Source organism: Magallana gigas, chromosome 1 (assembly GCF_963853765.1).
Source record: "Magallana gigas chromosome 1, xbMagGiga1.1, whole genome shotgun sequence".
In the NCBI taxonomy this organism is placed as follows: domain Eukaryota; kingdom Metazoa; phylum Mollusca; class Bivalvia; order Ostreida; family Ostreidae; genus Magallana; species Magallana gigas.
The window spans coordinates 51,666,235-51,693,533 of record NC_088853.1 but is presented as its reverse complement, the minus strand read 5'-3'; the positions used below and the strand labels follow the sequence as shown (position 1 = coordinate 51,693,533).

Sequence of the window (27,299 nt, the reverse complement as noted above, 5' to 3'; positions counted from 1 at the left end):
ATACAAGCAGTTAATTTTCTAATTTTCAGTTTTTGATACTTGTTTAGATAATTTGAAATTGAATTTTAGATGGAATGATAAAACCTATCTTGTTTCCTAGATAGAAAAAAAAGTTCAAGTATTGATTTAACGAGGCCGGGTCTAATTTGTTCTGCCCTAGATTTTTGGATGAAACTTTTTACATGGATTTCTACCGATATGATTATTATTTTAAGATTAAAAAAAAAAGACATTTACCACACCGTTTGTTTAGGGGGTCATCTCAAAGTTTGTTAATCTTTAACATAGGACCCTATGGGATTTTGCTTGAAATGTATCAATTTTGCAAATTTTTTACATTTTTTCAAAACTTCTGCCCTAGGGATTTCTTTTTCTGTTCTACATATTAAAGTTATTGCTAAAGGGCATCAAATGGTCAAATAAAAAAAACCTTTTACCTCCTGGTTTGTTCCAGGGGTCTTATCAAAGTTGATTTTTGTATGCCCAATTTCCCAGATTCGTCAGATAATGGCTATTTTTTATATGACAAAGGCGAAAAAGGTGGTCTATATAGTATTATTTAAACATTCAGACATATTTAAGTAATACAAAATATATAACTTAACATATTAAGGGTCATTAATATAAACTACATGGTTACTGTCTCGAAATGTATGAATTAAGCTATATTTAGGCGGGTTAAGAAAACGTGACAGAGGGCTAGGCTTGCTGAACCCTCTTCACGTTTTCGACCATTAGCTTATACTTCGAGACATTTATGTTTATTCCACAATATAACATTATTTTTACGCATCAAACGAGATATTTTCAACAATTTTCGCTGAATATCTACAGTTGAAACTATCACGCCATGGCGTCAACTAAGCAAAAAGATGACGTCACAATACAAATAAAACGCTGCGCGAAAGCGTGCGTACTCGTTCTGTACTCGGCCTCGTTAACTTATGCATTTCAGCGTTGAAAAGATATATGTTGACCATATAATACAATATTCTATTATGTAAAATTCTTCTGAATTCTGATAGGTGATACTATTTCCTTAAAAATCTGACATCTGAACATGAAATGCAATGTAAAAGATATAAAAATAATCAGACCAGTTAGTTGAAATATATATGTAAAACATTTAACATATGATAATGCAACAGTTTTAATATATTACGTTCATTACATTTACTCTTTATTGTGAGCACAAATGAATCATCTGTAATGACACTAAATTGATAAAGATCTCTTGAAAAAAGGAATTTCAGTTTATGTTTAATCGAGTTTGATTTCAATGTTATACCTATGAATCTATGATTTTAGGAATGCTAATTTTACAAATGACGCTCATTGAAGATATTTGTACACTTTCACTGTGTTAGTGCCACTATATCCTACATAAAGATTGTTATCACCGTCCACACACACACAAAGGGGATTCTCTATTCTTTTTTGAGATGTGACTAGAAGAGTCAAGAACTGACCATCCTGGTCAAGAAGATGAACCGTGTTACTGTTGAAATCACAGACCAGGATGTGACCGAGGATATCAGTACAGATACCATAGGGACGAATCTTTGACTCTTGACCTGTATAGGAAAACCTGTGTTCTCCTGATTTATTCACCACTATCACAGCTTGTTTGCTATAGTCTGATACACAGATATCACCGTTGATGTTTTCCGTGATGTAGTGTGGAAATTTTTTATACAGTTGTTGTTCTTTGTTGTCCCTCTCTATGCTCTGTATTTTGTTCCCTGTTTTGTTGTACCTGGTGACTTTACCCATCAATAACCTGTTCATTCCAACCAGTATATCCCCGTTAAGGTTGGATGTGTGTATACTAAGTGGTACCCATTTTTCCGTTGTAATGAATCGATTGATAGTTTTTCCATGTGTTATACTATTAACGCTACAATTCGTTCTGTCTGCAAAGATCAGATTCCCGTCCAAGTTAACGGTGTGGTAGCCTTCATTTGTACCGCTGGTTTCTATCATCTGTAGCTGTTTCCCATGTAGATCAGTTTGAACAAGGTTGCCACTTGCATCACTGGCCCAAAGTATGCCTGATTGACCTCCTGATATATGATATACACTCTTAACACCTGGTACTTTGTACTCTTTGACGTTGGTGACAGAGGAAGACAGAGAAAGTTTTTGGTTTACTTCTAATTCATCTCCGTCCGCTTCTTTCAGTTTTCTTGTAGGTTTCAACTGTGTAGAAGTAATGTCTATTGGTTTTATTTTTCTAGATGCTGGTTTAGTGGTGGGAACAGTTACCGTACCCAGTAGTTTAGCGACATCATTCTTGCTGTATTGACCAGCAGTAAATACTGGATAAACAGGTTCTGTCGACATAGGTATGGGTTTAATATTAAGTACTTCTGAGAGAGATAAAAGGATTGGATTGTTTTGAACTTTATCATAAGACAGGTAGTCCTGGAACTCTTTGACAAGAATTTCAAGGAAACCATTGTATTCGTCATAGGCTTTGTCTTGACTCTGAAGCTTTTCCAATAGGGTCTCCTCCATTTCGTTGGCTTGTTCTAAATTGTCCGACATCGCTTTTTCCACTAGACGTTTAACTGACTCTGCTTCAGCTTTTATGGATGTTCTTATTTTATCCATAAACGCTTTCAGTTTTAAGACATCTTCTTTAATATCTCTTTTTATATCTTGTGAGGTTGGGAGATAATATTGATTTATGTTGTAGATTTTATCAAGGCACATAGTGAAGTTCTTGGAATAAATGGTCTCCAGGTCGTCAAAGGTGTGCCCTCGATGATCTTTTATTAGACACTTGGAACATACTGCAACCTGACAGTTTTCGCAAATCATGTCAATATCTTTAGTGGGATGATCTTTGCATTTCTCGACAGGAAGTTTTCGTATACGTTGGCGGTAAGGTACCACTTCATGGTTCTTATTTTCTGGAATGATGTGATGTTCATCTCTGCATTGTTCACACAATGGTTGGTGACACGAATTGCAGTAAAATTGGCAGTTCTTCTTACAGTCTTCAGTGCCACACACCAAATAATGCTGGGCTATGACTGGTACCTGTATGTCCTGTACATCACCTGGAAATACTTGTTTGGATAACGCCATCTGAAAATTGTTTGTGTACTTTTATATGCTAGATCAGTGTTTTGAAATCAATTGAATGCATGTCAAAATGAAAGTAAATAACATTCTAGATCGAGGTAGAATTGTTTTAAATTTAAAGTGAAATAAAACTGATCAACAGATATAGTAAATTTAGAATTTATCGTCAATATTAACACTTACCTTGCTGTGGAAGTATTCAGTGGCTCGAGTATGCTTTGGACGTTTTATCGTTGAAAACGCGAGACTTAACGAGATCTGTTTATTTAACCTTCTTCTTGCGGATAAAAATAGATTTAAATCATGAAGGCATGATTGTGCCCGGAAGTAGAAACCAGACTTTAAAGTCCTATTATCATTACTTATTTGTTGTCACTGAACCTAGTCGTTGAAAAAATATTTTAATCCCAACCTCTGGCAATCATTAATATTACCTCCATTTGTTAAATAGATGCTAGTTATGTTTCTCTCCGGATATGCTACGAAAAGTAAAGATTACGAATTGAATTTTTATTTTAAGAGTTATCGTTCTTTGTAAATAGATGTGTTGTTAAAGTCATTGTTGTTTATTATTCAGTGATGCATTTTTTGTCATTAAAGAAAAAAGAAGACTTCAATTTTTATGGAAAAAGTAAATTATTGTATCTCTCGTCTATAAGTCTACAAAGCAAAACTATGCCACTACAATGTGTTTTCATACAATATTGAGTTATAGCAACAACATTACAACTATACATTCATAACACGCTGTGTTTATAAATACAAAGTTCCAATTTAATTTGACCTTTTCTGGCGTAAAAGTTGTTGAGAAGAAAGTTTAAAGATTTTCTCTATATATTCCTATGTAAAACTTGATCCCCCTATTGTGGCCTCACCCTACCCCCAAGGACCATGATTTGAACAAACTTTAAAAAAATAAATGGCTTTTAAAGACAACATACCTCCGGTATGCACAGTATATACACTAAAAGGATGTTACGAACATCGATTTCTCAATTTTACTTCACAAGCACTAAACTCGATGACAAATCGCTTATGACGCAAAATAGGGCTGCTCTATGTCATCAATAAACTTAATCTAGTACTTTGACGGAACTTCAAATAATTTAAACATGCTAGAATACACTTTTAAACATTATCTAAAATGCACACATTTCTTTAGAGGATGCTGCAGTACTGTATTGAGTTTTATTATAGGTCAAGTTAATTATAACCATCGACATAGATAAGTTATCAGAGTTTGAATCAGAAAACATATAATTTATATTCCGATGCTCGTATTGAAAATCTGGTAAAACTGTCCCTTTGCTTATATTATGTTTATTAATATATTATGTAATTTAACACATGTTTGTTGTGTAGCATATATTTAATACACTACTTGTTTTCTTTTACAAAGTATTATACATGTTAATCAAAACATGCAGTTTTATAATCAACGTGCCACTCATTTGCAACATGAACTACGGTAAAATTAAGTTATATATTTGGTTCTATTAGTAACTGTGTATCGAAACCGTCTTATTGTGAAATTTACATAAGCACAACGGTCAAATCACTAACCAGATAACCATTTTGTCAATTGATTAACTTAAAAAACATATTACATATTATTATGCAGAGAATTTATATCATGTGATTGTGAATATTTTTTTTCCAAAATTTGCTCGTTTCACATTAGTGGCCTGAAAAGTTACTGAAGTATGATTGTGTGCTCCACTATTTAAAGGATGCTTTATGTTTAAGTACATGTTTGCTTGTTTAAGATTTAAAAGACTTTTAATGATCACGTATAAAATGCCTAGTTAATAATATTACGACTTATTAATACATTAGGACTTATTACACACGGTTATGCAAAGTTGCGTTCATATTGCACACAATGGGAAAAAACATTATATTTTCTATAAGTATACAAATATAAATTTAATATTATATAATATAAAATGAATATTGAATGAAAAATCATAGTTAATTTCAATCTGTATTAAACATAGTGTGGTCCCGTGAATTAACAGTCACGTAATGTGTGTTGATAATTCTCACAAATGGAGGTTATAAAAAAATTCAAGTTCGCAGGTGTATAATGTAATTTAGACTAATATTCATATATTATATTTATCAACTAGTTTGTGAAAAAGCTGCTTCTTTATATAAATTTCGTTGTTTTTTATTTGAATATTTTTTTAAGAAATGAGCATTTGGTTGAAAATGTTATGACCTTTTTCATATATTTTTTTCAGAAGTTTTAGGAAAACATCCACTCTTTTTAATAAATTATACATCTCCTTACGTTATATTAAAAAACGATATTGACTTGTTAAATGTATAAATTTGTGAAAAGCGGATTCAGACTTCATAATATTCTTTTACAGTTCTGCTTAGTCCAATATACATCAAACCTTACATAAACATTTCACATTTCAGCTTCAATTCAAGTTCACTGGCATCTACAAAACTGTTAAGTTTAAAGTTTAGGACAAACCAAAGTCATCTAAAATGCCTTTTATTCTAGTGACACTTTGAGATTCTCGCCATCTCAAACATATCTCGTTAAATCTAACGACACTTATTTGAGAAGTTTTATTTGGACTCTGAATTGTACGACTACAAACTTGCAATTGCATAACCAGCTGTGCATCTCATTGGGACCAAGACCACAGGTACCAGGGAAAAGAACAAGTTTATTTCTACCTTCGAATTTTTAGTAATGTTTATATGAAAAAATGACAGTAACAAACCGTCAACCATCTCAAAATTCCATAAAACGAAATAAAAACCCAAAGCAGAACAACACGGACCTTAAAAAAATATAGAGGTAGGATCAGGAGGAGTGAGCATCCTCTGCTGACCGGTCACACCCGCAGTGTGCTCTTTGTCGTAATCGGGAAAACCCCCCGGAAAAGTCTATCGACATTTAAGCGATTAATTATAGTCTAACAATTAATACGAAAAAACGTCATTCAGCATGCGACCCAGTGAAAGATTGCATTTGTGGACAAGGTCGTTGTATCGAACATAGAGCTTACGAAAAGATGACTTCAAAGAAGACTGTTGATAGTCCTGTCAACTTGTTTGTCAGTAGCTTGCCTCGCCTTAGAAACTGTTCATACGAAGAGCATGCCCTTGCGTATCGGATTAACTGAGAGACAAAAAATACATATGCAGGTGACGAAGGTATATTGCTACATGAAACAGTGTATAGCATTTACAAGTTTTGACAGTTAATTGAATGATTTATTATCAAATAACAGTTGGTGCTTAATGCTTCAAAAACCAATGCGTATTTCTTAAATAAGTTAAATGTTCGTGCATCAACTGATAAAATAAATTTAGGAATGCATGTTAAGGATTTATTGAAGTTATATATTGACCCATAAAAATTATTTTCCTATATTAAATCTTATTATTTTTTCTTAAGTGGGAAAAGCTTTCTTTAAAACTGGCTTTAAAAATGTAATGAAATAGTTATCAGTTTCAAATATCAAACATTACACGTGTGTATATGCAACAATTTATTTGTAAAATGTCAGACGTTTTTTTTTTAATTGTATACATAAATCAGATAATAATATCTAAAATGACAATACGTAGATATATATCTCTTAGAATTTTTTTCAAGCCATTATGTAAAACATAAGAATGTTAGAATACAGATCTTAAAAAAAAATTCCACCAATAGATGCTTATTGAAGATACTTGAATACTGTAACTGTGTTGGTGTTATTTTGTCCTACGTAAAGATTGTTTTCATTGTCCACACATACACTACGGGGATGCTGTATCCCTTGATGTAATGAAATTATCATAAACAAGAAATGACCATCCTGATCCAGAAGATGAACCGTGTCACTGTCAATATCACACACCAAGATGTGACCGAGGATATCGGTACAGATACCATATGGGCAAAACTCTGACTTTAGACTTGTGTAGGAGAACCTGTATTGACCTTTTTTATCTACCACTACTAAAGTATGTTTCTTAAAGTCTGACACACAGATATCCCCGTTGACGTTTTCTGTAATGTGATGAGGACATGTACTATAGAGTTGGTGTCCTTTCTTGTCTCTCTGTATGTTCTGTATTTCTTTTCCTTGTATGTTGTACCTGGTGACTTTACCTTCTCCATCCTTCCTCATTCCCACCAGTAAGTCCCCGCTGATGTTAGAGGAGTGTATGCTGATTGGAATCCATCCCCCTGTTTTAATAAATTCTGAAATGGTACGATCAAACGTTATTCTGTTAATTACGTTATGCTTTTTGTCCGTAAATATGAGATATCCATTCTTATTAACTGTGTGGTAACCGTCGCTTTCACCATTGGTTTTTATTACATGTAGCTGTTTCTCCTTTTGATCGGTTTGGACAAGGTTACCTTTTCCATTATCGACCCAGAGTCTGCCTGATTTACCTAGTGATATATGATATACACTATCAACACCTGGTACAGTGTACTTTGTGACCTTGGTGACAGAGGATGACAATTACAATGTTTGTTTGACCGCAGATTTTTCTTCGTCCCGGTTCTCTGTAGGTTTCAAATGTGTAGAGGCAGTCTCAAAGGGTTTTATTTTTCTGTTCTCTGGTTTAATGAAGGGAATGGTTATTTTTCCCATTAATTTTGCGACATCATCTTTGCTTTGTTGAGCAGCAGTAAATACTGGATAAATTGGTCCCGTGGTCACAGGCATGGGCTTGATATTCAGGTGTTCTGAAAGTGAGAACAGAATTGGATTGTTTTGAACTTTTTCACAAGACAGGTATCCCTGGAACGTTTTTACAAGGTTCTCAAGATAACAAATGTATTCGTCATAGGTTTTGTCTTCATTCTCAAACTTTTTTAATAGGGTCGCCTCCATTTTGCTGGCTTTTTCTAATTTGTCCGACATTGCTTTTTCCACTAGGCGTTTAATTGACTCTGTTTCAGCTTTTATGGATGCTCTTATTTTTTCCATAACCGTTTTCATTTTCAATGCTTTTTTAATATGTCCTTTCATACCTTGTGATGTTGGGAGATAATATTGATTAATTTTATATATTTCCTCCAGGCACAGAGTAAAGTTCTTGGAATAAATGGTCTCTAGATCACCAAATATCTGCCGTCGGTGGTCTTTGATTGCACATTTTGAACATAATAGAACCTGACAGTCCTCGCAAATTATGTCTATATCTTTAGATGGATGATCTTTGCATTTTTCCTCAGGAAGTTTTCGATTACGCTGTCGGTAAGGGACTATTTCATGGTTTTTAGTTTCCAGACTCCTCTGGTGTTTATCTCTGCATTGGTCACATATTTGTAGATGACAGGGATTGCAGTAAAACTCGCAATTGGTTTTACAGTCTTCAACACCACACACTAAATAATGCTGGATTATAACTGGTATGTCTTCTACTACACCTTGACCTAGTGGCTTGGATAATGCCATCTGAAAAATTTTTATGTTCGTTTATTAGTTTCATCATTGACTCTAAATCTTACAACTGAATGGATGTCAAAGTGAAAGTTAAGAATAACATAGATTGGCAAACGACGTGGTGTTGTTTTAAAATTGAAATAAACAAATATTATGTATTATGTAATAAACAATAGAAATCTAAATTTTAAATTGTTTTTTACTTACCTTGCTTCGAGAAGTTTTGTAGGACGGTATTTTTGACGCTATACACTTGATTATGCAAGGTTTGGTGAAATCTGATGTTTGCGTTCTAGTTGTTGATAAAAGTAAACTTAAATGGATCTGCCATTCAACGCTTTCAATCAATTACCTGCCTACTCTAGATAACAGTGTTTTTATTGTGTGTGTGTGCGTGAGGGGTTCAGTTAACTGAAAGTTTTGACTTTTTAATAAATTATTAATGAAGCGTCATCGGGTTTAATCGATAATTGCGATCATTCTTCTCCGTAAATGTTCCGCTGTCAATCTATTTGTTCATTTTTTACATCTACCGTTTATGATGAATAGTGCATTTTGTTTCCTTCGGACTGAAAGGTGACACTTCATTAGTCTATACATGACATGTGACCGCCGAATATATATTTAAATCAGTTCGGCGATAATTAATTTTCGGCAATATGGCCAACACTTTGCCTACTCATCGTGACATTTCCTAATACTTATATAAAATTTGCGTACTGTCAGTTTTTTAGGGCTTTCGGTCGAAAAGACCTAATGTTTTCGTTCTGTTTTATTTTTATTATTCTTCTCGACAAAGTTTTGTCAGCGATTTTTTGAAAACGGAACCGAATAATAATAATTTAGTGTTAGATTCTCCTAGCAATTGTTTAGTTCTCCCGTATGTCCCTTTTGGACTTCCGGTCTATATACTTTCGGTTTACACATGCAAAAAACAAAATATTAAAATGACCTTTGGATCTATTTTATTTTTTTATTATAAAAACAAGAAATTTTGGATTTAGATACTTCATAGTATGATATACAAAATTGTAAGCGAAAACTTTTTTCTATCTCTTGCTGTTTTCGAGATATTAGACTCATATTTACATCTATAAGCAAATATCTATTGAAGGATAGGTAAGTATGTCTTAACTAATTAAAAACTTTCTGACTTATATAATTAATTACCCCTTAAGATATGCGTGTGTAATGCTATATTTAGTATGCATGTTTAATATACATGTTGTTTTAAAAGTGGGAATGTACTACGGCTCAATATAACTTACGTTGGGTGTTACATGTACTTGTAGGTATAATAGTACGATAGGCAAGACCATTAGCTATTAATTTTCCTAGCTCAAAGGCACACAAAATACAGAAATCAAGTTATTTTAACCATTGTATGCAGTTGAAAAGAAAAAGAAAAGAAAGAAAAGACACCCCGGCATTACATGAAGGACTATACACCTGTTCGGAATTATTCGGGTTAGAATAACATGACCGGTTCCTGACCTTACTAATAGTCCCGCCCCAAAATCGCAGCTTTGAATTCTTTACAGCTCTAGAAACGAGGAGAGTGACTTCACGGCTAAAAATGGGGAGAAAATTACAGATCTAGCGCTCTAAATGGACGACCAAGATTTCAAAGCTTGTATTATACATGTGACATTCTTTTTGCTTTAAATTCAAATCAATTTTGTCTGTCTTTTAACTTTGGCACGAACTGTTTGAATAGAACAGAAGGTAATTGCAAACTTGTTAAACGAAAAAGAAAATTAAAATAGATTCTGTACAGTAGAGTAAAATAATATACGTGCATCTGTAGAAAGTGTATTAAGAGTTTTTGGCCAAGTTCAAATTAAGCCGGAATTATATGGATTTTAAAAAAAGATCTCATTTATTATTTTGTAAAAGAGGGAAAAAGAGTAGACGCGGATATTTGGTCAGACAATTTAAGCAATAGGAAATGTTTTCACCATATTTGTGGTTACAGTTCATTTTTAAGGGAGATAACTTTATATTAATATGTGATCTGATATTTAACATAAGTGGCTTGATTTTCGGATAGTAATTACTCTATGTACATGCAATTATGGGATTACTTTAAGGGGACTTGGACACGATTTGATTTAAAATTTTCAATTTTTTCCCATTTTTAATGTTTATACTGATAAATATGGACGTTTATAATGCTATGTCAAATTTGAAAGTCAAATTATCAAAGTATAAGCAAGATACAGAGTTCATAATTCTTTGTTTAGTAAACAAAGCTCAAAATTGTCATTTTATACATATTTGTTCTATTGGTGTAAGTTTCAATCAAATGTATCTTTCTTTTGTTGAAAATAGTACTCATGAAGATATTAAATTAGTTTAAAATGTTTTTTACATGTCATTTTGTCTAAGAAATGGTAATTTTTTACATTACATTATTTGTTAACGACCATAAGACTCGAGATTTGTTTACATAACAACCAACTCTTAACTCTGTATCTCGCTTGTAACTTGACTTTAACATTCAATATTTTGGTTAATCATTTATCTTAAATCGTGTCCAAGTCCTTTTAAATACAAGCATATCAAACATTATTTCATACCGAAAATCAACAACGATACATCTTGATCCCGTCTTATGGCCACATGTCATCACTCTTTTAGTTGAATCGAGTGCAGAATAAGACACAGGAGCCCAGACTATCATTCATGAAGGTAAAAAGGTATTTCTGCGACCTACATCATAGTCTATACCAATGAATATCGGCACCAAAGTACACCATTAAGTCTGTAATAATTACAGCGTTTATACCGTGTATAGATATACCATTTAAACCTTCTATTCGTAGGATTCTTAACAGAAGATGTGCTGTAAAAGAGAAAAATTAGGGTTTAGTAACGGTATCATAAGTAAAACCCATTAGATCAATATATAAATATTTGCAGTCCTTCAAGTATATAGAAGCCCGACAATCCATCTTTGTATATTTTCAATGCATTCTTTCATAGTTTTTCATATCAAATAGATAAGTGTGTCTTTCTTTCTCTTTCCCCTCTCTTTCCCTCCCAGTCATTTTTTCCTTTCTCTCTCTTATTTATAAAAATTGTAAGCGTAAACTATGAATATTTAACTCTCAGCTTGCATAAGAATGTACAAGTGACAGCTAATTGAAGAAAAGTTAATCAAATCAAATTAATTTTATATATACCTTTTTAGGCATACATTTCTTTAAAATATACATGACTTTTGTATATTCTCTAGTATACCCTGCTAGTATATAAAACATCTTTACAACCTTTATACACTCGTATCTCAAACAGGTGTTAATTGATTGTGTTTGCAAGTGAAAATGAAACCAGTCATCAATCTCTTTGTGGTCACTTATCCGGACAAGTCATGGCTGTATTGATCCTTTGCTTAACTTTACCAACACTATTGGCCGTCTGTAACCTCGGTGTGTTTGCTGTAACAATTAACATGATTAAGAGGGCTAGATGATTGTAAACATTTTGGGACTATATTTATATTAATCGCTTCAATGAGTAGATCTCTGAATATAGATATACAAAGTAGGAAATATTTCATTTAACTCTAAATATTTGAATATTTTCCCTCGTAAATGTTAGTCTACACATGTATCATATTTTCAAAAAAGTTATGACCGATCACAATTCACCCAATCTTAACTGATGCCTATTAGTTTGCAATTTTAATTTTTTAGATTTTTTTTTAAGGTCAACACTCCTTTTTTAATCATTTGATTTTATTTGACGGTATTTCTTCCCCCAAAATATTAAATACATTGTATTGTATTTCTGTTTGACTGTTTTACTCGGTCTTCCGTTGTAACCAACTTGCAATTGCATTTGACCATCCTCTGCTACTTCAAACTGAAGCTGAATTGCATTCCATTGGAGAATACTAGTATTTTTCTTTCTCTATTCTCTTGCTCTCTCTGAATTTTAAGAACATGTAAACGGTTTACTAGGTACATGTAAATATTTATCAATTTCCAATCAATTATAGACATTAAATTTTATTTTAAAGGTACTTAATGTTGGAACAACCATCTATAGAATTAAGAATGGGAATGAAAGTTAATCGAAAAAAAGGCAACTATTGCCTAAAATCAGTTCCAACAACTTGTGATTCTATATTATGAAGATATCAACTTCACGCACGTAGCATCGTATTTTTTTTAAAGAAGACAGATTTATCCGAAATTTACAACATTCAAAATGGACATGCCTTCAGCTGATGCAGAATTATACTGTGCTGAACTAAAATAGAAGACGAAATGAAAGTTGTAATCTGAAACGGCTGAATTGAAAACAAAGGAAAGAAACAAGCGTTTGTTTGATATAATCTTCACAGTACAGCAACATTCGCCATTATGATAGCTGATTATTGAGAGTTCGAATATACACATGTCAGAGCATAAACTTGATGCAGGGGGAGATGGCTGTTAACGAAAGTAGTTAATATGTCGACAAAGAATAGTATGTATGTGCAACGTTTGCAAAGACAGTCAGTTTGGTACTTTAATGGTATATTTGCCGCTTGGAACACGCTGAAGGATGGAATACAATAGCTGTACGACGCTCTGTTGTAATGACAATCATGTAAAAAAAACAGTCAGATAACGTCGGTCAATCTACAGCTTATTATCGTGAAAAAATATAAACATCAGTGTTACCGTGAAAGTATAAACATGTATAGCATATAAATAGTGCCTGTTTTGGATGGAATCAGTTGAAATTAGTTCTACCGCGAAAACCATTGTCAACGTTAACCGACGCGAAGCGTTTTTTTTTTTATTATACTGAATGTCTTAATTCTATAGATTATTTTTTTTTATTTATTATTATTATTTTAAACGCGTAACTAGCTTCTTTAAGAATAACATGGATTATACGAGGAATCGTACGCGCATAATTTACGCGCATGTAACACTTCGTTGTAGTACCCGTTGCCAAGTGTGTTGCTAACTCTGGGGTAATAGAACAGATTATAAACTGCGTCTTAACCAATAAGATTTCAGTATTTTACATCAAAAAATAATTATGCAATTTTATTCCAGAACAGCAAACAAAATCGGGAATGTTTATCGTAATGTTTATGCATTTAGTTCAAGGTTTTATTTCTAGATTTATATAGCTACATATACGTAAGTTTTGAATACAAAAAAAACCCCATAGCTTAACATTTTGTTCACTGTTTATTTTAGAAATTCTCTTTCTTTTAATAGTACTTGATACAGAACAGAAGCGAAAATCAAATACGGCTAAATGTTTTTGATGCAGGTATCAATTACTTTTTTTTAACAATCAGAAGGACCGTTACTTCATTAAAGGGATACATATTTAATGATTTTATTTACATGTCAAATTGAAATGTTCCCTGTACAAATATTTATTTAAATATTTCATTGTACAACACACATTCAAATATTGTATCTTACGGGTCTAAATTGTTACATTCAATGTTCAATAATTTCAATCAGAATCACTGGGTCCTATGAACGTTCATTTTACAGAGTACTGATTACTCCAAATATCTGTACACTGACGCTGTGTTCATATCGCATTGTCCAACATGAAGATTGTTCTCATCATCCACACACACACACTAAGGGGATCAAATAGCCCATGTTCTTCCGTGACTAGTAAAGACAAGAATTGACCGTTCTGATCGAAGAGATGAACTGCCTTGTTGTAGCTATCACACACCAAAATGTGACCGAGGATATCGGTACAAATACCATAGGGATCAAATCCCATCGACTCTTGGCCTGTGTAGGAGAACCTGTATTGTCCTGATTTGTTAACGACTACTACAGCTGACAGATTATTGTCTGATACGCAGATATCACCGTTGATGTTTTCCGTGATGTAGTGTGGATAACTATACAGTTTTTGACCCTGGTCGTTCCACTGAATGTTCTGTATTTCTTCCCCTATTTTGTTGTACATGGTGACTTTAGCCTCACCATCCATAACCATCCCCACCACTATGTCCCCAGTGATGCAGGAAGAGTGTATACTGAGTGGTTCCCAGTTTCCTGTTTGAATGAATTCAGTGATAGTGTTATCCATTGTTATCTTATTTATCACATTGTCATCTTGTTCTGCAATAATCAAACTGCCATCTTGTGTGACTATGTGGAACCCTCCACCTCCACTCTCATCTTCACCACTGGTTTGTATTTCATGTAGCTTGTTGCCAATAAGATCTATTTGGACAAGAGAACCGAACTCATCACTAAGCCAGAGTTTGCCCGGTTTATCTAGTGATATATGATAGGCATTGTACACACCTGACACGAAGTACTCCCTTACAAATGTGACAGATGAAGAAAGCGACGGTGTTTGTTTCACAACAGAATTTTCTATCTTCTGTTTCATTTGATTTCCAGCAGGTTTTTAACTCTGTAAATTTAGTTTCCGTGGTTTTTATTTTTCTAGTTTCTGGTTTAGTGTTGGGATCTCTTAATCTACCAAGTAGATTTGTTACATCATTCTTGTTGTATTTACCAGCAATATATTCTGGATAGACCGGTTTTGTGGTCTCTGGAACAGGCTTGATTTCCATGCGGTCTAAAGGACAAAGTATGACAGGGTTGTATTCGACTCCGTTTGAGGACATAATGCAATTAAACGATTGAACACGGTACCCAAGAGAGATGTTGTATTCTTCGTATGTTTTATTTTGGTTCTGAAGCTCTTCAAGTATAGACTCTTCCATTTTATTGACATGCTTGATCTTTTCTGATATCACTTCATCCACAAGATGTTTAAGAGATTTTGCTTCTGTCTTCATTGATATTCTTATTTCATCCATGAATGTTTTCATTTTTTGGACATCTTCTGCGATATCTTTCTGCATATTTTGTGAGGTTGGGAGAAAATCTTGATGAATCTTATAGACTCTATCAAGGAAAAATTGGAACTTCTCTGAATAAATAGTCTCTAGGTCGTCAAAAATATGCCCTCGATGATTCTGAATTGCACATTTGGAACATATTGCAACCTGGCAGTTATTACAAATCATATCAATATCTTTAGTAGGATGATCCTTGCATTTTTCTATCGGAAGTTTTCGTTTTTGTTGATTGAAACGAACTACAATATGTTTTGTGGTGTCAGGTCTCATCTGATGTTCATCTCTGCATTGTTCACACATTGGTTTATAACATTGATTGCAGTAGAACTGGCAGTTGTTCTCACAATCGTCAGTGGTGCATACCAAATAGTGCGGCGATAAGACAGGTACGTTCTGTATAACACTTGGTACTACAGGCTTGGAGAACGCCATCTGAAATTTTTTTTACATACGAATGCCTGTCAAAATGAAAGTAAAAAACCATGTAGATCGGCAAACGACGTACGCGTAGTAGCAAGTTTTGAAAAAGACCCGAATATTGTATCAAATGTTTATCATATATATACATATCAAATTTTATCAAATATCAAATCTATCAAATGTTTTATATGAGTATAGAATAAGTGTACTATTTTATGACTTACCCTGTGATGAGAAGTGCTGTAGTAACACGGGAATGTATTGGGAGTTATATCGTCGATAAAACGAGACTTAACGAGATTTCTGTTTTTAACGTCTAGTTGAAGACAAAAATAGATTTAAATCAAGTAGGGTTGATAAAATGCCCAATAGCAGATAATGAAACTTATGTAACCTATATGTAATATATGCTGTCAGTCCTTTTTAGGCTTTATTTTCATGCACCTTTTGACTTTTTATGACTATGTCATGGTAATGATCTAACATTGTTATCTTTTGGATTGTTGTTTAAATGACACTGGTTTAGTTTGGCTAGAATGAAATTTGCTTTACAACATATTAAATCATTGATGTGAAGTCAAATAGTGGACTCAACAATGGTACTCGTTCCTCTCCGTATACATTATATTTATACATACAAGCAGTAAATGTTGTCAACATTTAACTTTACATCTGTCGTTTATGAGATAGATAGATAGATATATAGATAGATAGAATATATATATATATATATATATATATATATATATATATATATATATATATATATATATATATATATATATATATATATATATATATATATATATATATACAAAGAATAAGTCCAATGCTCAAACAACTTTAGATAAAAGTTGTTTGAGCATTGGACTTATTTTATGTGTTTATTCACCCCCGGTACCAAGAAAAAGGATTTATTGAATATATATATATATATATATATATATATATATATATATATATATATATATATATATATATATATATATATATATATATATATATATATATATATATATATATACACTAAGCAAAATTGCTAACGCACCACTTACTATTTCTTTGATATTTTTAGATCTGAACGCAACAAAGAATGATCAGTTTATTATTTTAACAGTTTATAATAATACAGAAAATGAAACATCATTTGTTACAAACTTATTGACCATTTGCTTTGAGTACTGTTTATGAAACATTGGTACCCCCCATTATGTGATTCACATATCAATATCAGATGTGGGCTTCATTTTCTCTGATAAATGGGATGTGTATGTCTTGTCGCCTAGTTTTAACGCGACGCTTTGAAATTCTTGCGCGGTCCCTCAAACTTCCGCTTTGGACTTTCTGGTACAACCTTGCAATTGAAATTTGGTTGCCTTTTAAACACTGTGGCTACCTAAAACGACATTGTTTTTATTTGATAAGCATGCTGCGTCATGTTTAAGCCAATATCACCGGTAATCGTTAAGTTTTAAACATTTATTCTAACATCACTTAAGGAAAATCCTGCAGTGACCATACCAACTGCCCTGCCATGCTCTTCTGTGGCCAAACGCGCCGTACTCCGTCAGGTTTTTTGTAAGGTTTTAGTAATGCATGCATCAATAATAAGATCACAAAAAAGAAAGTAAAGATCTATCTTTCCAAAAGAAGTGTGAGCTCGAGTTGAGCATTTCTAAAGAACAGTCTCGCTTCGGTTAACAGTGCATCAATTTATCCGTTTGGGCATTTAAATGTCTTACTTATAATAAAGATGACCTATGTAAACATTAAATACATCTTTAAAAATTTTTAAAATGTAAATATTATTTTACTTTAAATGGTGCTTTAGCAATTTTGTCTAGTGTGTATATATATATATATATATATATATATATATATATATATATATATATATATATATATATATATATATATATATATATATATATATATATATATATATATATATATATATATACATAAACCAAGTATTATTCCCTCTATTTCTTACGGAAACATATAGTTAATTCATAGCTCTATAGAAACAGCCAGATTGAAATCTACACGCCCCGTTTATTGATTGGTCGAAATCTACAGCGGCTGAAACTGACAAGAAAGTGACAGGACCAAACGTGACACGCCCAGTTTATCGATTGGTCGAGATCTACAGCTACCTAGGAAAAATCACGAACTGCACGAAAAAATCATAACGTCTGACTCAAAGTCTCACAGGAGACTATTTGGCTGTTTCTTTTAGATAACGTACTTACGTACATTAACAGTAATTTGGTGAATTTTACTTACCTTTTATTATCAATTTATCAATTGGCTAAAAGAAAGATGTTAATATAAACAATAAAATGCTTTCTTTGATGATTCATTTGGGTAATGAAGGTAGCGACATTGCAGAAAAACTACATAACTCGCAATACATAACCCGCGTAAGCGGGTTATTTAAATTTTTTCTGCAATGCTTACCCGAATGAATCACGAAAGAAAGCATATTATTGATTAAATATATATATATATATATATCTGGCGTAGTCATAGCTGTCCTTTATTCAGGCTTGCCAATTGTGCTTGAAGGTTTTCTGACCCTCAGCCTCAAAGTATAGTTTTTATGAAAATGTTATTTATCCTTCAGAACTTATAAATCGCCCTCGTTAAATAGTTGCTGTCTCGGGGTATATTATATACCTGCTATCGTCTTCATAGCAGGTAAATAGGTATTTAATCGTAAAAAAAATATCTTTACTTGAATTAGATACGAGTGTTGTCCAAACAATTCGTGGACAATTGCGTTTTTGTCATTTTAAATGGGTTAATATGTACATATTTTATATCTAAATCTTTGTCATGATATTTCAAACTAAAGTGGTTTTGAATGTTTTCCACGGAGATAAACAAAAGTTTTTATGTATCAAAAAGTCGTGGAAAGTAGGCACGGGTCCAAACTTTGAGTAACTGAGTTTTTAGATATGAATGTTTATAGTTTTTTTGAAAAGGTTAAAAACTTATAATGTAGTCTGTGTGATGTACGTCATTTTCGTACGTCATTTGAAGCTATTTTCAAACTAGCAGAAGATTTTTAAAAGATATTACGGCAGGATCATGTCTTTTAAAATCGTCTGAAAAAGCGACGTCAGCTGACCACACGGAACAGCGCGCCATCATTAAATTGCGTCGACTGACATGAGGTAACACACCGATAGAAACAAAGCAAACTATGGGGGAAACATGAAAAACATCGAAATAGTTCGAGTTTACTTATCCATAAGTGACACAAGCGATATATTGATGGAGTATGTGTTTGTACTCTCTTACCTAACGGTGAATGCGGCATATTACTCTCAGGTAAACCCAGGACTACGACGTTATGTAAACGTCGTTATAACTCAACATTAGACTGGGCCGTGTGGCCTGTTTTGGCAATGCATATATAATGATAACTCCGATACAAAAATGTACATTGCTCTAATTTTTATAAATATACATTATTATACTCTGTATAAAAATACTATAATACTTTCCTGATAGTGGCGCCGTTGTTTTGAATAAAATTACATGTGTCCACGAACTTTTTGGACAACCCTCGTATGTGATATATATAATTGAAATATATCAGGTTCGGATGACTTTACAAAAAGAATTGAAAAAGCTTCGAAAAAATTGTAACTGAGAAAATCGAATCCATGAAAGAAATGGCAATGTTCCAGGATTGATTGATAGTTTTTAATTTTGGTTTAGATTTTGCTACACCATTTAACCCATTATTATGTACACGTATAATATTTTACCTTTATTGAAGAGGTTTGCGATCAATTATCGATCAATTACAAAAGTTAATCATAGCTCCATTTCTATAGTCGAATTGTTGTGTTTGGTTACATATCACTTGTTATTCTACAATTTATATTTTCATGTCAGGAAATTCATGCCGAGTATAAATGTTTTTTTTATTAGATAAAAAGAGATCAAGATTAGTGACCATGATAACGAAAGGTATCAGTCGTGTTGAGTAAAGAAGAATTATATCAAGTTTTTGAATCACGTTTTGTTGTTCAGTATTTTATTTTACTACCCCCTGGAGGTCTTTTAAAGTATACAGCTAATAAAGAAAATAATGTACTTTAATACTCTTAATCAACCTATATCTCACGTTGAACAAATTGGTAAAAAACAAGTGTAAAATGGTTTCCTTTCCTAGTGACACTAACACTAATGCACAATATTTTCTGTAGTCACTTATTCAGGCCAATCATGACTGTATTGATCCTTGTATTATGGTTTTCGGCTAGGGCCATTTTAAGGAAGGAGTCTTTTTATTATCAAACATACTTCTTATAATAAGAAATGCATGAAATTTTGACACAGTCAAACGGATCATATTACTTAATGATTCTATCAGTTTGATTAAAATTGACCTTTTTGTTTTCGGATAAAGGCCAGGTCAAGGTCACTACCTTTTTCCTCAACGCAAAGAGTGATACAAATAAGTGTAGCTCTTTATAGTTCTGTAGACATTTGTTTAAGATTTGAAGATTCAAATCTTCAATGAAATCATAGACCATGAGAGTGTCTATCAGCTTATACTACTAATTTGGAATAAATATTTATACTAAAATTGATATTGCTTAGCCCGCATTTCCTCTAATTTTCTTAAACTTTGAAGAAATTTTGATTATTTTTTTATGCTTCCAATAATAAAATATTTCTAATTTTTATGTATTATGAAGACTTTATATAAAGATATAAATTGACAGAAAAGCTAATATATTGACCGTTTCATAAGAGAGAAAAACTGATTTTAGTGATTTTTTCACAAAAATCAATGTATAGAATGGGCGCTTTAAAAAGCTTATAAAAATGTTATTTGATAGGCAAATCATATTTTAAAAACATGTTCTGAAACCCAAGTATCATATTAATAGTTCACATTAGTAAAAAAAATCCAACAATATTGTTTTTAAAATGCTAAAACAGACTCATTATATATATATAATCTGCAGCAATTCTGAATTGCGCAACATGTGCTATTTTCCTACGCCAAAAATATAGTCCTTGTTCCATTCTAAACATTGATTACATTTTTCTATGCCAAGTTATATGATAGTAAAAAAGAAAGAAAAATATACTATTTTAGTTTCCTTTCATCTTGATTTAATGAACAATTAATCAAATTAACGTTTGACAAGTCGAAAACCAGAAAAGACTCCTTCCTTAAAGTCAGATAGCGCCACCAAAAAAAGTTCCATATCAAAACTCATTGTTTCGCTAACACAACTTTACTCAACACGCCACCGCGCTGTCACACTACACACCTGCATGAATTTTGAATTTATCTGATCAGTTTATGTTATAATGTTTTAATTGATGACACTATTAAACATGCAAATTTGTAATTGAAACAACAACATCTGATACTCCAAGCCCGACGATGAACTGAAGTTCCATTGAAAATCACTCTCTCTCTCTCTCTCTCTCTCTCTCTCTCTCTCTCTCCAATTACAAAATTCAAGTAAAATATTAGCTTTTCTTTTAGTTATTTTACTTTAATACAATAACATGCGATGAACAAAAAATTAATCTGTAGATACGCAAATCAAAATGATAAGAATACTTAGTTGTATAGTTGGTTAGATAAGAAAATTACTATATAACCAGGAAAATCGATAAAAGAACGGAAAATAAGTAGAGTAACACAATTGAGACCGTGAAAAACCCATACCTATTCCATGATTATATTTAATCATAACATCGAATAGTTGGACTTCCAGGTTGACTTGTCTTCCTTGAGAAAACACTTTTTTCACGAAGCTTACATGTAATTCAAATGCAATCAAACAATGATAGCCATTAAAAAAACCCCGGTGCATATCTTTTGTAAAGAACTTTCACTACTGCCTCTAAAAAGTACTGAAAGTGCCATTTTTTGCTGATAATTTCTGATATTTACTGATATTGTACTGTTATTACTGAGAATTGCTTATATTTACTGATAATTTTACTGTTGTTACTGATTATTGCTGTTGGTTCTGATATTTACTGATATTTTCTGATGCTTTTGCTTTGAGTTCTGACAATTACTGATATTTACTGAAAATTGCTGAGAATTACTGAGAATATTCTTTAACAGGCAGTGAATTTTTTAGAGATTAATTTTAATTACTGTAAGATGCAAATTGTGCAGATATTATTTAAAATTAACGAAAAAAATACATGCACCGAGGATATTTTGAAAAGCAAAATGAAAGATCTAACTAAAGGTTTATCAACAGTAGCTTCTATTTTACAACCACAAAAAATTGGATTTTATTATTCTTATGATCTGCTTATTTATCTTAATGTATATTTTTTCTGTTTGTTCTTGTTCCAACTTTTATTTTAGCTGATTAACACAACTCGGCACATCAATAAAATGCTTGTAGAAATTATAGCATTGCTATTTATCTCATCCATTCGATACTACAGTGTTACTTTGTATATCTAGAACAATAAATACTAAAAAATCTTTTTTATAAAGATTTTAACCACTTTATGTAATTGATAGATACATCTCAATTCTCAATTTGTTTCACGGTGTATTTCCCGGCTGGAAGACATATACACAGGTGACAAGTTTTCACACCTTGTCGTGGTCGCCCTGTCGTGTGTATAGTCTGAGTGTTGTCTGTTAGTTCTGAGGTTTTTTTTTTATCCCAGACATACAATATAATTTGATAAGAGAGAGAGAGAGAGAGAGAGAGAGAGAGAGAGAGAGAGAGAGAGAGAGAGAGGGTGGGGTGATGGGGTAATGCCTTTCTGATGGACGCTTCAAAATACTGTTAAGTAGAAAAATTATGAGAGAGAGAGAAATAGAGAGAGAGAAAATTATAAGCATGATAAGCCGTCACACTTCTCCACTATATTGAGTTCTTTGTAGTCTAAGAAAAGTGTACACTCGAAATCTATGTTTTGAAATGGCGGTTGTGATGCTGAAATGGAACTTTATTGTGCTTATGCCATTCGAAAACTCAAATTTTAGGACTAGGATTATATATATATATATATATATATATATATATATATATATATATATATATATATATATATATATATATATATATATATATATATATATATGAGAGAGAGAGAGAGAGAGAGAGAGAGAGAGAGAGAGATCGGGGTGGGGTGGGGTGACAGAGGATATATTACATATGTATGAAAAGAGAAAGAGTGAAAGGTCGGATTAATATTCTCCGTTACTTATTTTGATTTCAACAAATCAGCAAATGGTAGGAGAGAGAGAGAGAGAGAGAGAGAGAGAGAGAGAGAGAGAGAGAGAGAGAGTAATAAATATTACTAATCTACCAAACTTTATATGAATTAAACGCAACAACTATGTAAATCATTCTAATACGTTGTTCATATTGTTGTCAATAAGATACTTTTTACTTTAATTATCATAGATACCTCTATACGGATATTACCTAATTAAATGTCATTCACAAGGTGTCAGACTGACAATTTACATAGTTGAATTGCGACATTCAAACCTCTCGACCTGCTGAAAGTATGTATACTATGCACAAATACTGCCTCGCTAATCTTTCTGTGAAGTAAAACCTCAAAGACATTTTGAAGTCCTGATCTGGTATCTTCTCTATTTTAAAAAAAATAATGTTAACAAATATTGGGGGTATTTATTGATGAAAACAAAATTGTCCACCGCATTTAGAAATTAAAATTCTTATGGTGTCTGCCTTTAGTGACCGGCTTTTTTATATTAAGTTTAAAATGGGATATGTATGATTCCGAAGTTCAAAAGAAGCTAAATATCAAATAAATACAAAGAAAATATAATTATATATTTATATCTACCAAGTATTATTCCCTCTATTTCTTATGGAAACTTATAGTTAATCCATAGCTCTATAGAAACAGCCAGATTGAAATCTACACGCCCCGTTTATTTATTTGGTAGACATCTACAGCGGCTGAAACTGACAAGAAAGTGACAGGACCAAACTTGACACGCCCAGTTTATCGATTAGTCGAGGCCTACAACTACCTAGGAAAAATCACGAACTGCACGAAATAATCATGACAACGTCAGACTCAAAGTCTCACAGGAGACTATTTGGCTGTTTCTTTTAGTTAACGTACTTATGTACATTAACAATAATTTAGTTAATTTTACTGACTTTTCATCATCAATTTATCAATTGGCTAAAAGATAGATGTTGATATAAGCAATAAAATGAAACAAAAAAAGGCACTTTAAGTACTTTTTATAGCCAGTTATGTTTCACACAGTTATGGTCACTGAAGATAACTAAACACTTAAACACTGAAACTATGTTGGTGTCCCGTTGTCCCAAATGAAGATTATTTTTATCATCAGCACACACACTTAGTGGAGGAAATATCCCGTTCTTGTCTGTGAGTAGCAGCTTCAAAAGGTGACCGTCTTGATCCAAAAAATGAATCTTTTCACTATAATTGTCACACACAATGATGTGACCGAGGATATCAGTACATATACCCCAGGGATCTAAGCCAGACTCCTGTCCTGTGTACGAGAATCTGTATTGACCTGACTTATTAACTACTACTACAGCTTCTTTGTCAACATCTGATACACATATATCACCATTGATGTTTTCTGTGATGTAGTGGGGATGTCCACTATATATTTCTTGTCCTTTGCTGTCCCTCTGTATGTTTTGTATTTCTTTCCCTGTCTTGTTATACCGAGTGACTTTACCTCCCTCATCGGAGCTCATCCCTACCAGTACGTCACCGCTGATTTTGGAGGAGTGTATGCAGAGTGGTTTCCAGTTTCCCGTTTTAACAAATTCTGTGATTTTATGATCAAGCGTTATTCGGTTAATTGCATTTTTCATTTTGTCTGTATAGATTAAATCCCCATCTTTGGTAATTGAGTGGTAACCATCATCTTTATCACTGGTTTTTATCACCTGTAACTGACTGCCGTGTATAAGATCTGTTTGTATAAGGTCACCATTTCTATTACTAAACCAGAGTGTGCCTGATTTTCCAAGTGATATATGATATACACTTGGGTATACGCTTTCAACAACCGGTAGTGCATATTCCCCAACTTTGGTAACAGCAAAAGACGTAGAAAGTCTTTGTTTCACTTCAATTTTCTCTGGGTTTTGTTTTTTCTGTTTGCCTGTAGGTTTCAAATGAGTAGAGACAGTCTCCATTGGTTTAATTGTCCTGATTTTTTGTTTAGAGAGAGGAACCAGTAGGTTACCCATTAAATTTTTGACACGGTCCTTGCTTATTTTACTGGCACAAAGTACCGGATACACTGGAACTTTAGTTTCAGGTATAGGATTGATTTTCAGATGTTCTGAAAGTAAAAAAACGATTGGATTATTTTGGACTTTATCAAAGGACATGTAGCCATTGTATTCCTTGACGAGGTTCTTAAGATAATCATTGTATTCTTCGTAAATTTTGTCCTGGCTTATAAGTTTTTCCATTAATGATTTCTCTATTTTATTGACTTCCTCAATGTTGTCTGTCATAACTTCATCCACCAGACGTTTCAAAAAGCTTGCTTCATCTCTAATGGATGTTCGTATTTTATCCATGAATGCTTTCATTTCCTTGGCATCTTGTTTTACATCTTCCTGCAAATCTTGTGATGTTGGGAGAAAATATTGGTGAATGTTATAAATTGTTTCAAGACAAAGGATAAAATTCTCCGAATAAACAGTTTCTAGGTCGCCAAACATATGCCCTCGATGGTCTTTTAATCCACATTTGTAACATATTGGAACTTTACAGCTTTCGCAAATCATGTCTATATCTTTAGAGGGATGATTTTTGCATTTCTCTACCGGAGGTTTTCGTTTACGTTGTCTGTAGGAGACCACTTCGTGAGTTTTGGTTTCAAGATTCTCCTGATGTTTACCCTTGCATTGCTCGCACATTGATTGGTGACAGTCATTGCAGTAGAACTGGTAGTTGTTCTCACAGTCTTCAGTGCCACACATCAAATAATGCTGGGCTATGACAGGTACGTCCCGTACAGTACCTGGATCGACTGGCTTGGATAATGACATCTGAAAATATAATTAATGTACTTTTATAAACACGTAAATCTCCGACCAATTTAAACGGCAAATGAGCAAATGATGTGATAGATCAAACTCGAATAAACTAATAACATTGTTGATATCTAATAGGAATACAAAATTAAAATTTTAACTTATAATTTACCGTGCATTGGCAAGTTTTGTCGCCGTTCGAGTAACACCGTTGCTAAAGCCAGACTTGACGAGATCAGTTTTTACTTCCTAGTGATGTATAAAAATAGATTTAAATCCTGAGGGCATGTTTAGCCCGGTAACATAGAATTTGTCAATATTGAAGTTCAGAAGAAGTCAGTATTTGTTTATTTTCTTCATCTAAGTGAAGCATTTAGCTACATCGAACAATATCATGTCAATATTCTTACATTGTTTTTTTTAGGATCGACAGTTATTAAACACTAGTGTACTTTTGTCTCAAATGAAATACATCAATATTGGTCATTGATATTTTTTCATTTTGTATCGTTGATAATAATCGCTACTACCTTGATATCTTCGAAGTAGTGAAAATAGTCAATAGAGTTTATTTGTTCTTTTTTTATTTTCATATTATATTATAATAAAATAATACACCAGGCGTATTGATGACATTTTGAATAAAATAAAATGATTTTTACTAGTAATACTTCAGATGATTGAAGATAATATATTGCCACATCACAATTGTGTTTTCAATTATTCAACACTGTTTAATTAAAATATTTCAATATCTTATATTTAATATTTTGATGAGTGTTACTCTATGGGGTATGTACCTTTTAGCCGAGGTATTTTTCTGAGATCTAACTGAGGTTTAAACGCACAAAAGAAACATAGTCTTTTATGATTGATGAAGAAAAAACTGAATTTTATGATGATAGATTTGTTGTTTAGTTTTTGTTTTAACAACAAGAATTCCTTTAAAATTTAAAGCCAACAATCAACACACGTAGTTTTACATCTAACACCACCATATTTGCACTCTTAAGTTACAATATCGGTAATTAGTGTACGACAGTTGTAAATCATTCACATGTTAGCCCATGCTATGCAAAAATATTCATATTGTTTCTAGATGTTCTAATGTAAGAAAAGGTTAAATATGTACTTAGTCACTTGGTACCTTAGACTGTAACTAGGAAATTATTCTCTAATCTACCTGTCGATGTATCTACCTTTAAGATGTTAAATATTTGAATCAAACTTTCCCTACTAGTAAATAGATATACTTGAATAAAGGACAATATTTGATAGGGTCAAATATCTGCCCCAGATTTTAACAAATTTTAAATAATATCGTAAAAAATATCTTCAAAAATCATGACACAGAGGATGCCTATTACATTAATCGTAAAAAAAGAGTCATTGTCCATTAGCTGTTTAGTTATAATGTCACCTAGATAAACTAATTCCCGCAGTTTTGGCAATAAAGAAATGACAACA

The 27,299-nt window shown here is 32.5% G+C and overlaps 3 protein-coding genes across 3 annotated transcripts; all 3 read right to left on the bottom strand.

The window, feature by feature from the left end:
* Positions 1-1,317: 1,317 nt before the first annotated feature.
* LOC105334693 (tripartite motif-containing protein 2) lies at positions 1,318-3,573 on the bottom strand. The gene is made up of 2 exons (XM_066070388.1): positions 3,274-3,573; positions 1,318-3,093 (listed from the first exon to the last, which is right to left on the bottom strand). Exon 2 carries the CDS (start codon positions 3,091-3,093, stop codon positions 1,333-1,335), a length of 1,761 nt encoding a protein of 586 aa, XP_065926460.1. The 5' UTR covers positions 3,274-3,573; the 3' UTR covers positions 1,318-1,332.
* A 10,487-nt stretch (positions 3,574-14,060) lies between these two features.
* Positions 14,061-15,798, bottom strand: LOC136276024 (E3 ubiquitin-protein ligase TRIM71-like). The gene is made up of 2 exons (XM_066086679.1): positions 14,823-15,798; positions 14,061-14,716 (listed from the first exon to the last, which is right to left on the bottom strand). Exons 1-2 carry the CDS (start codon positions 15,796-15,798, stop codon positions 14,061-14,063), a joined length of 1,632 nt encoding a protein of 543 aa, XP_065942751.1.
* Positions 15,799-24,038: 8,240 nt separating this feature from the next.
* On the bottom strand, positions 24,039-26,064 carry LOC136276023 (E3 ubiquitin-protein ligase TRIM71-like). The gene is made up of 2 exons (XM_066086676.1): positions 26,005-26,064; positions 24,039-25,847 (listed from the first exon to the last, which is right to left on the bottom strand). Exon 2 carries the CDS (start codon positions 25,845-25,847, stop codon positions 24,039-24,041), a length of 1,809 nt encoding a protein of 602 aa, XP_065942748.1. The 5' UTR covers positions 26,005-26,064.
* Between the last annotated feature and the right edge of the window lie 1,235 nt (positions 26,065-27,299).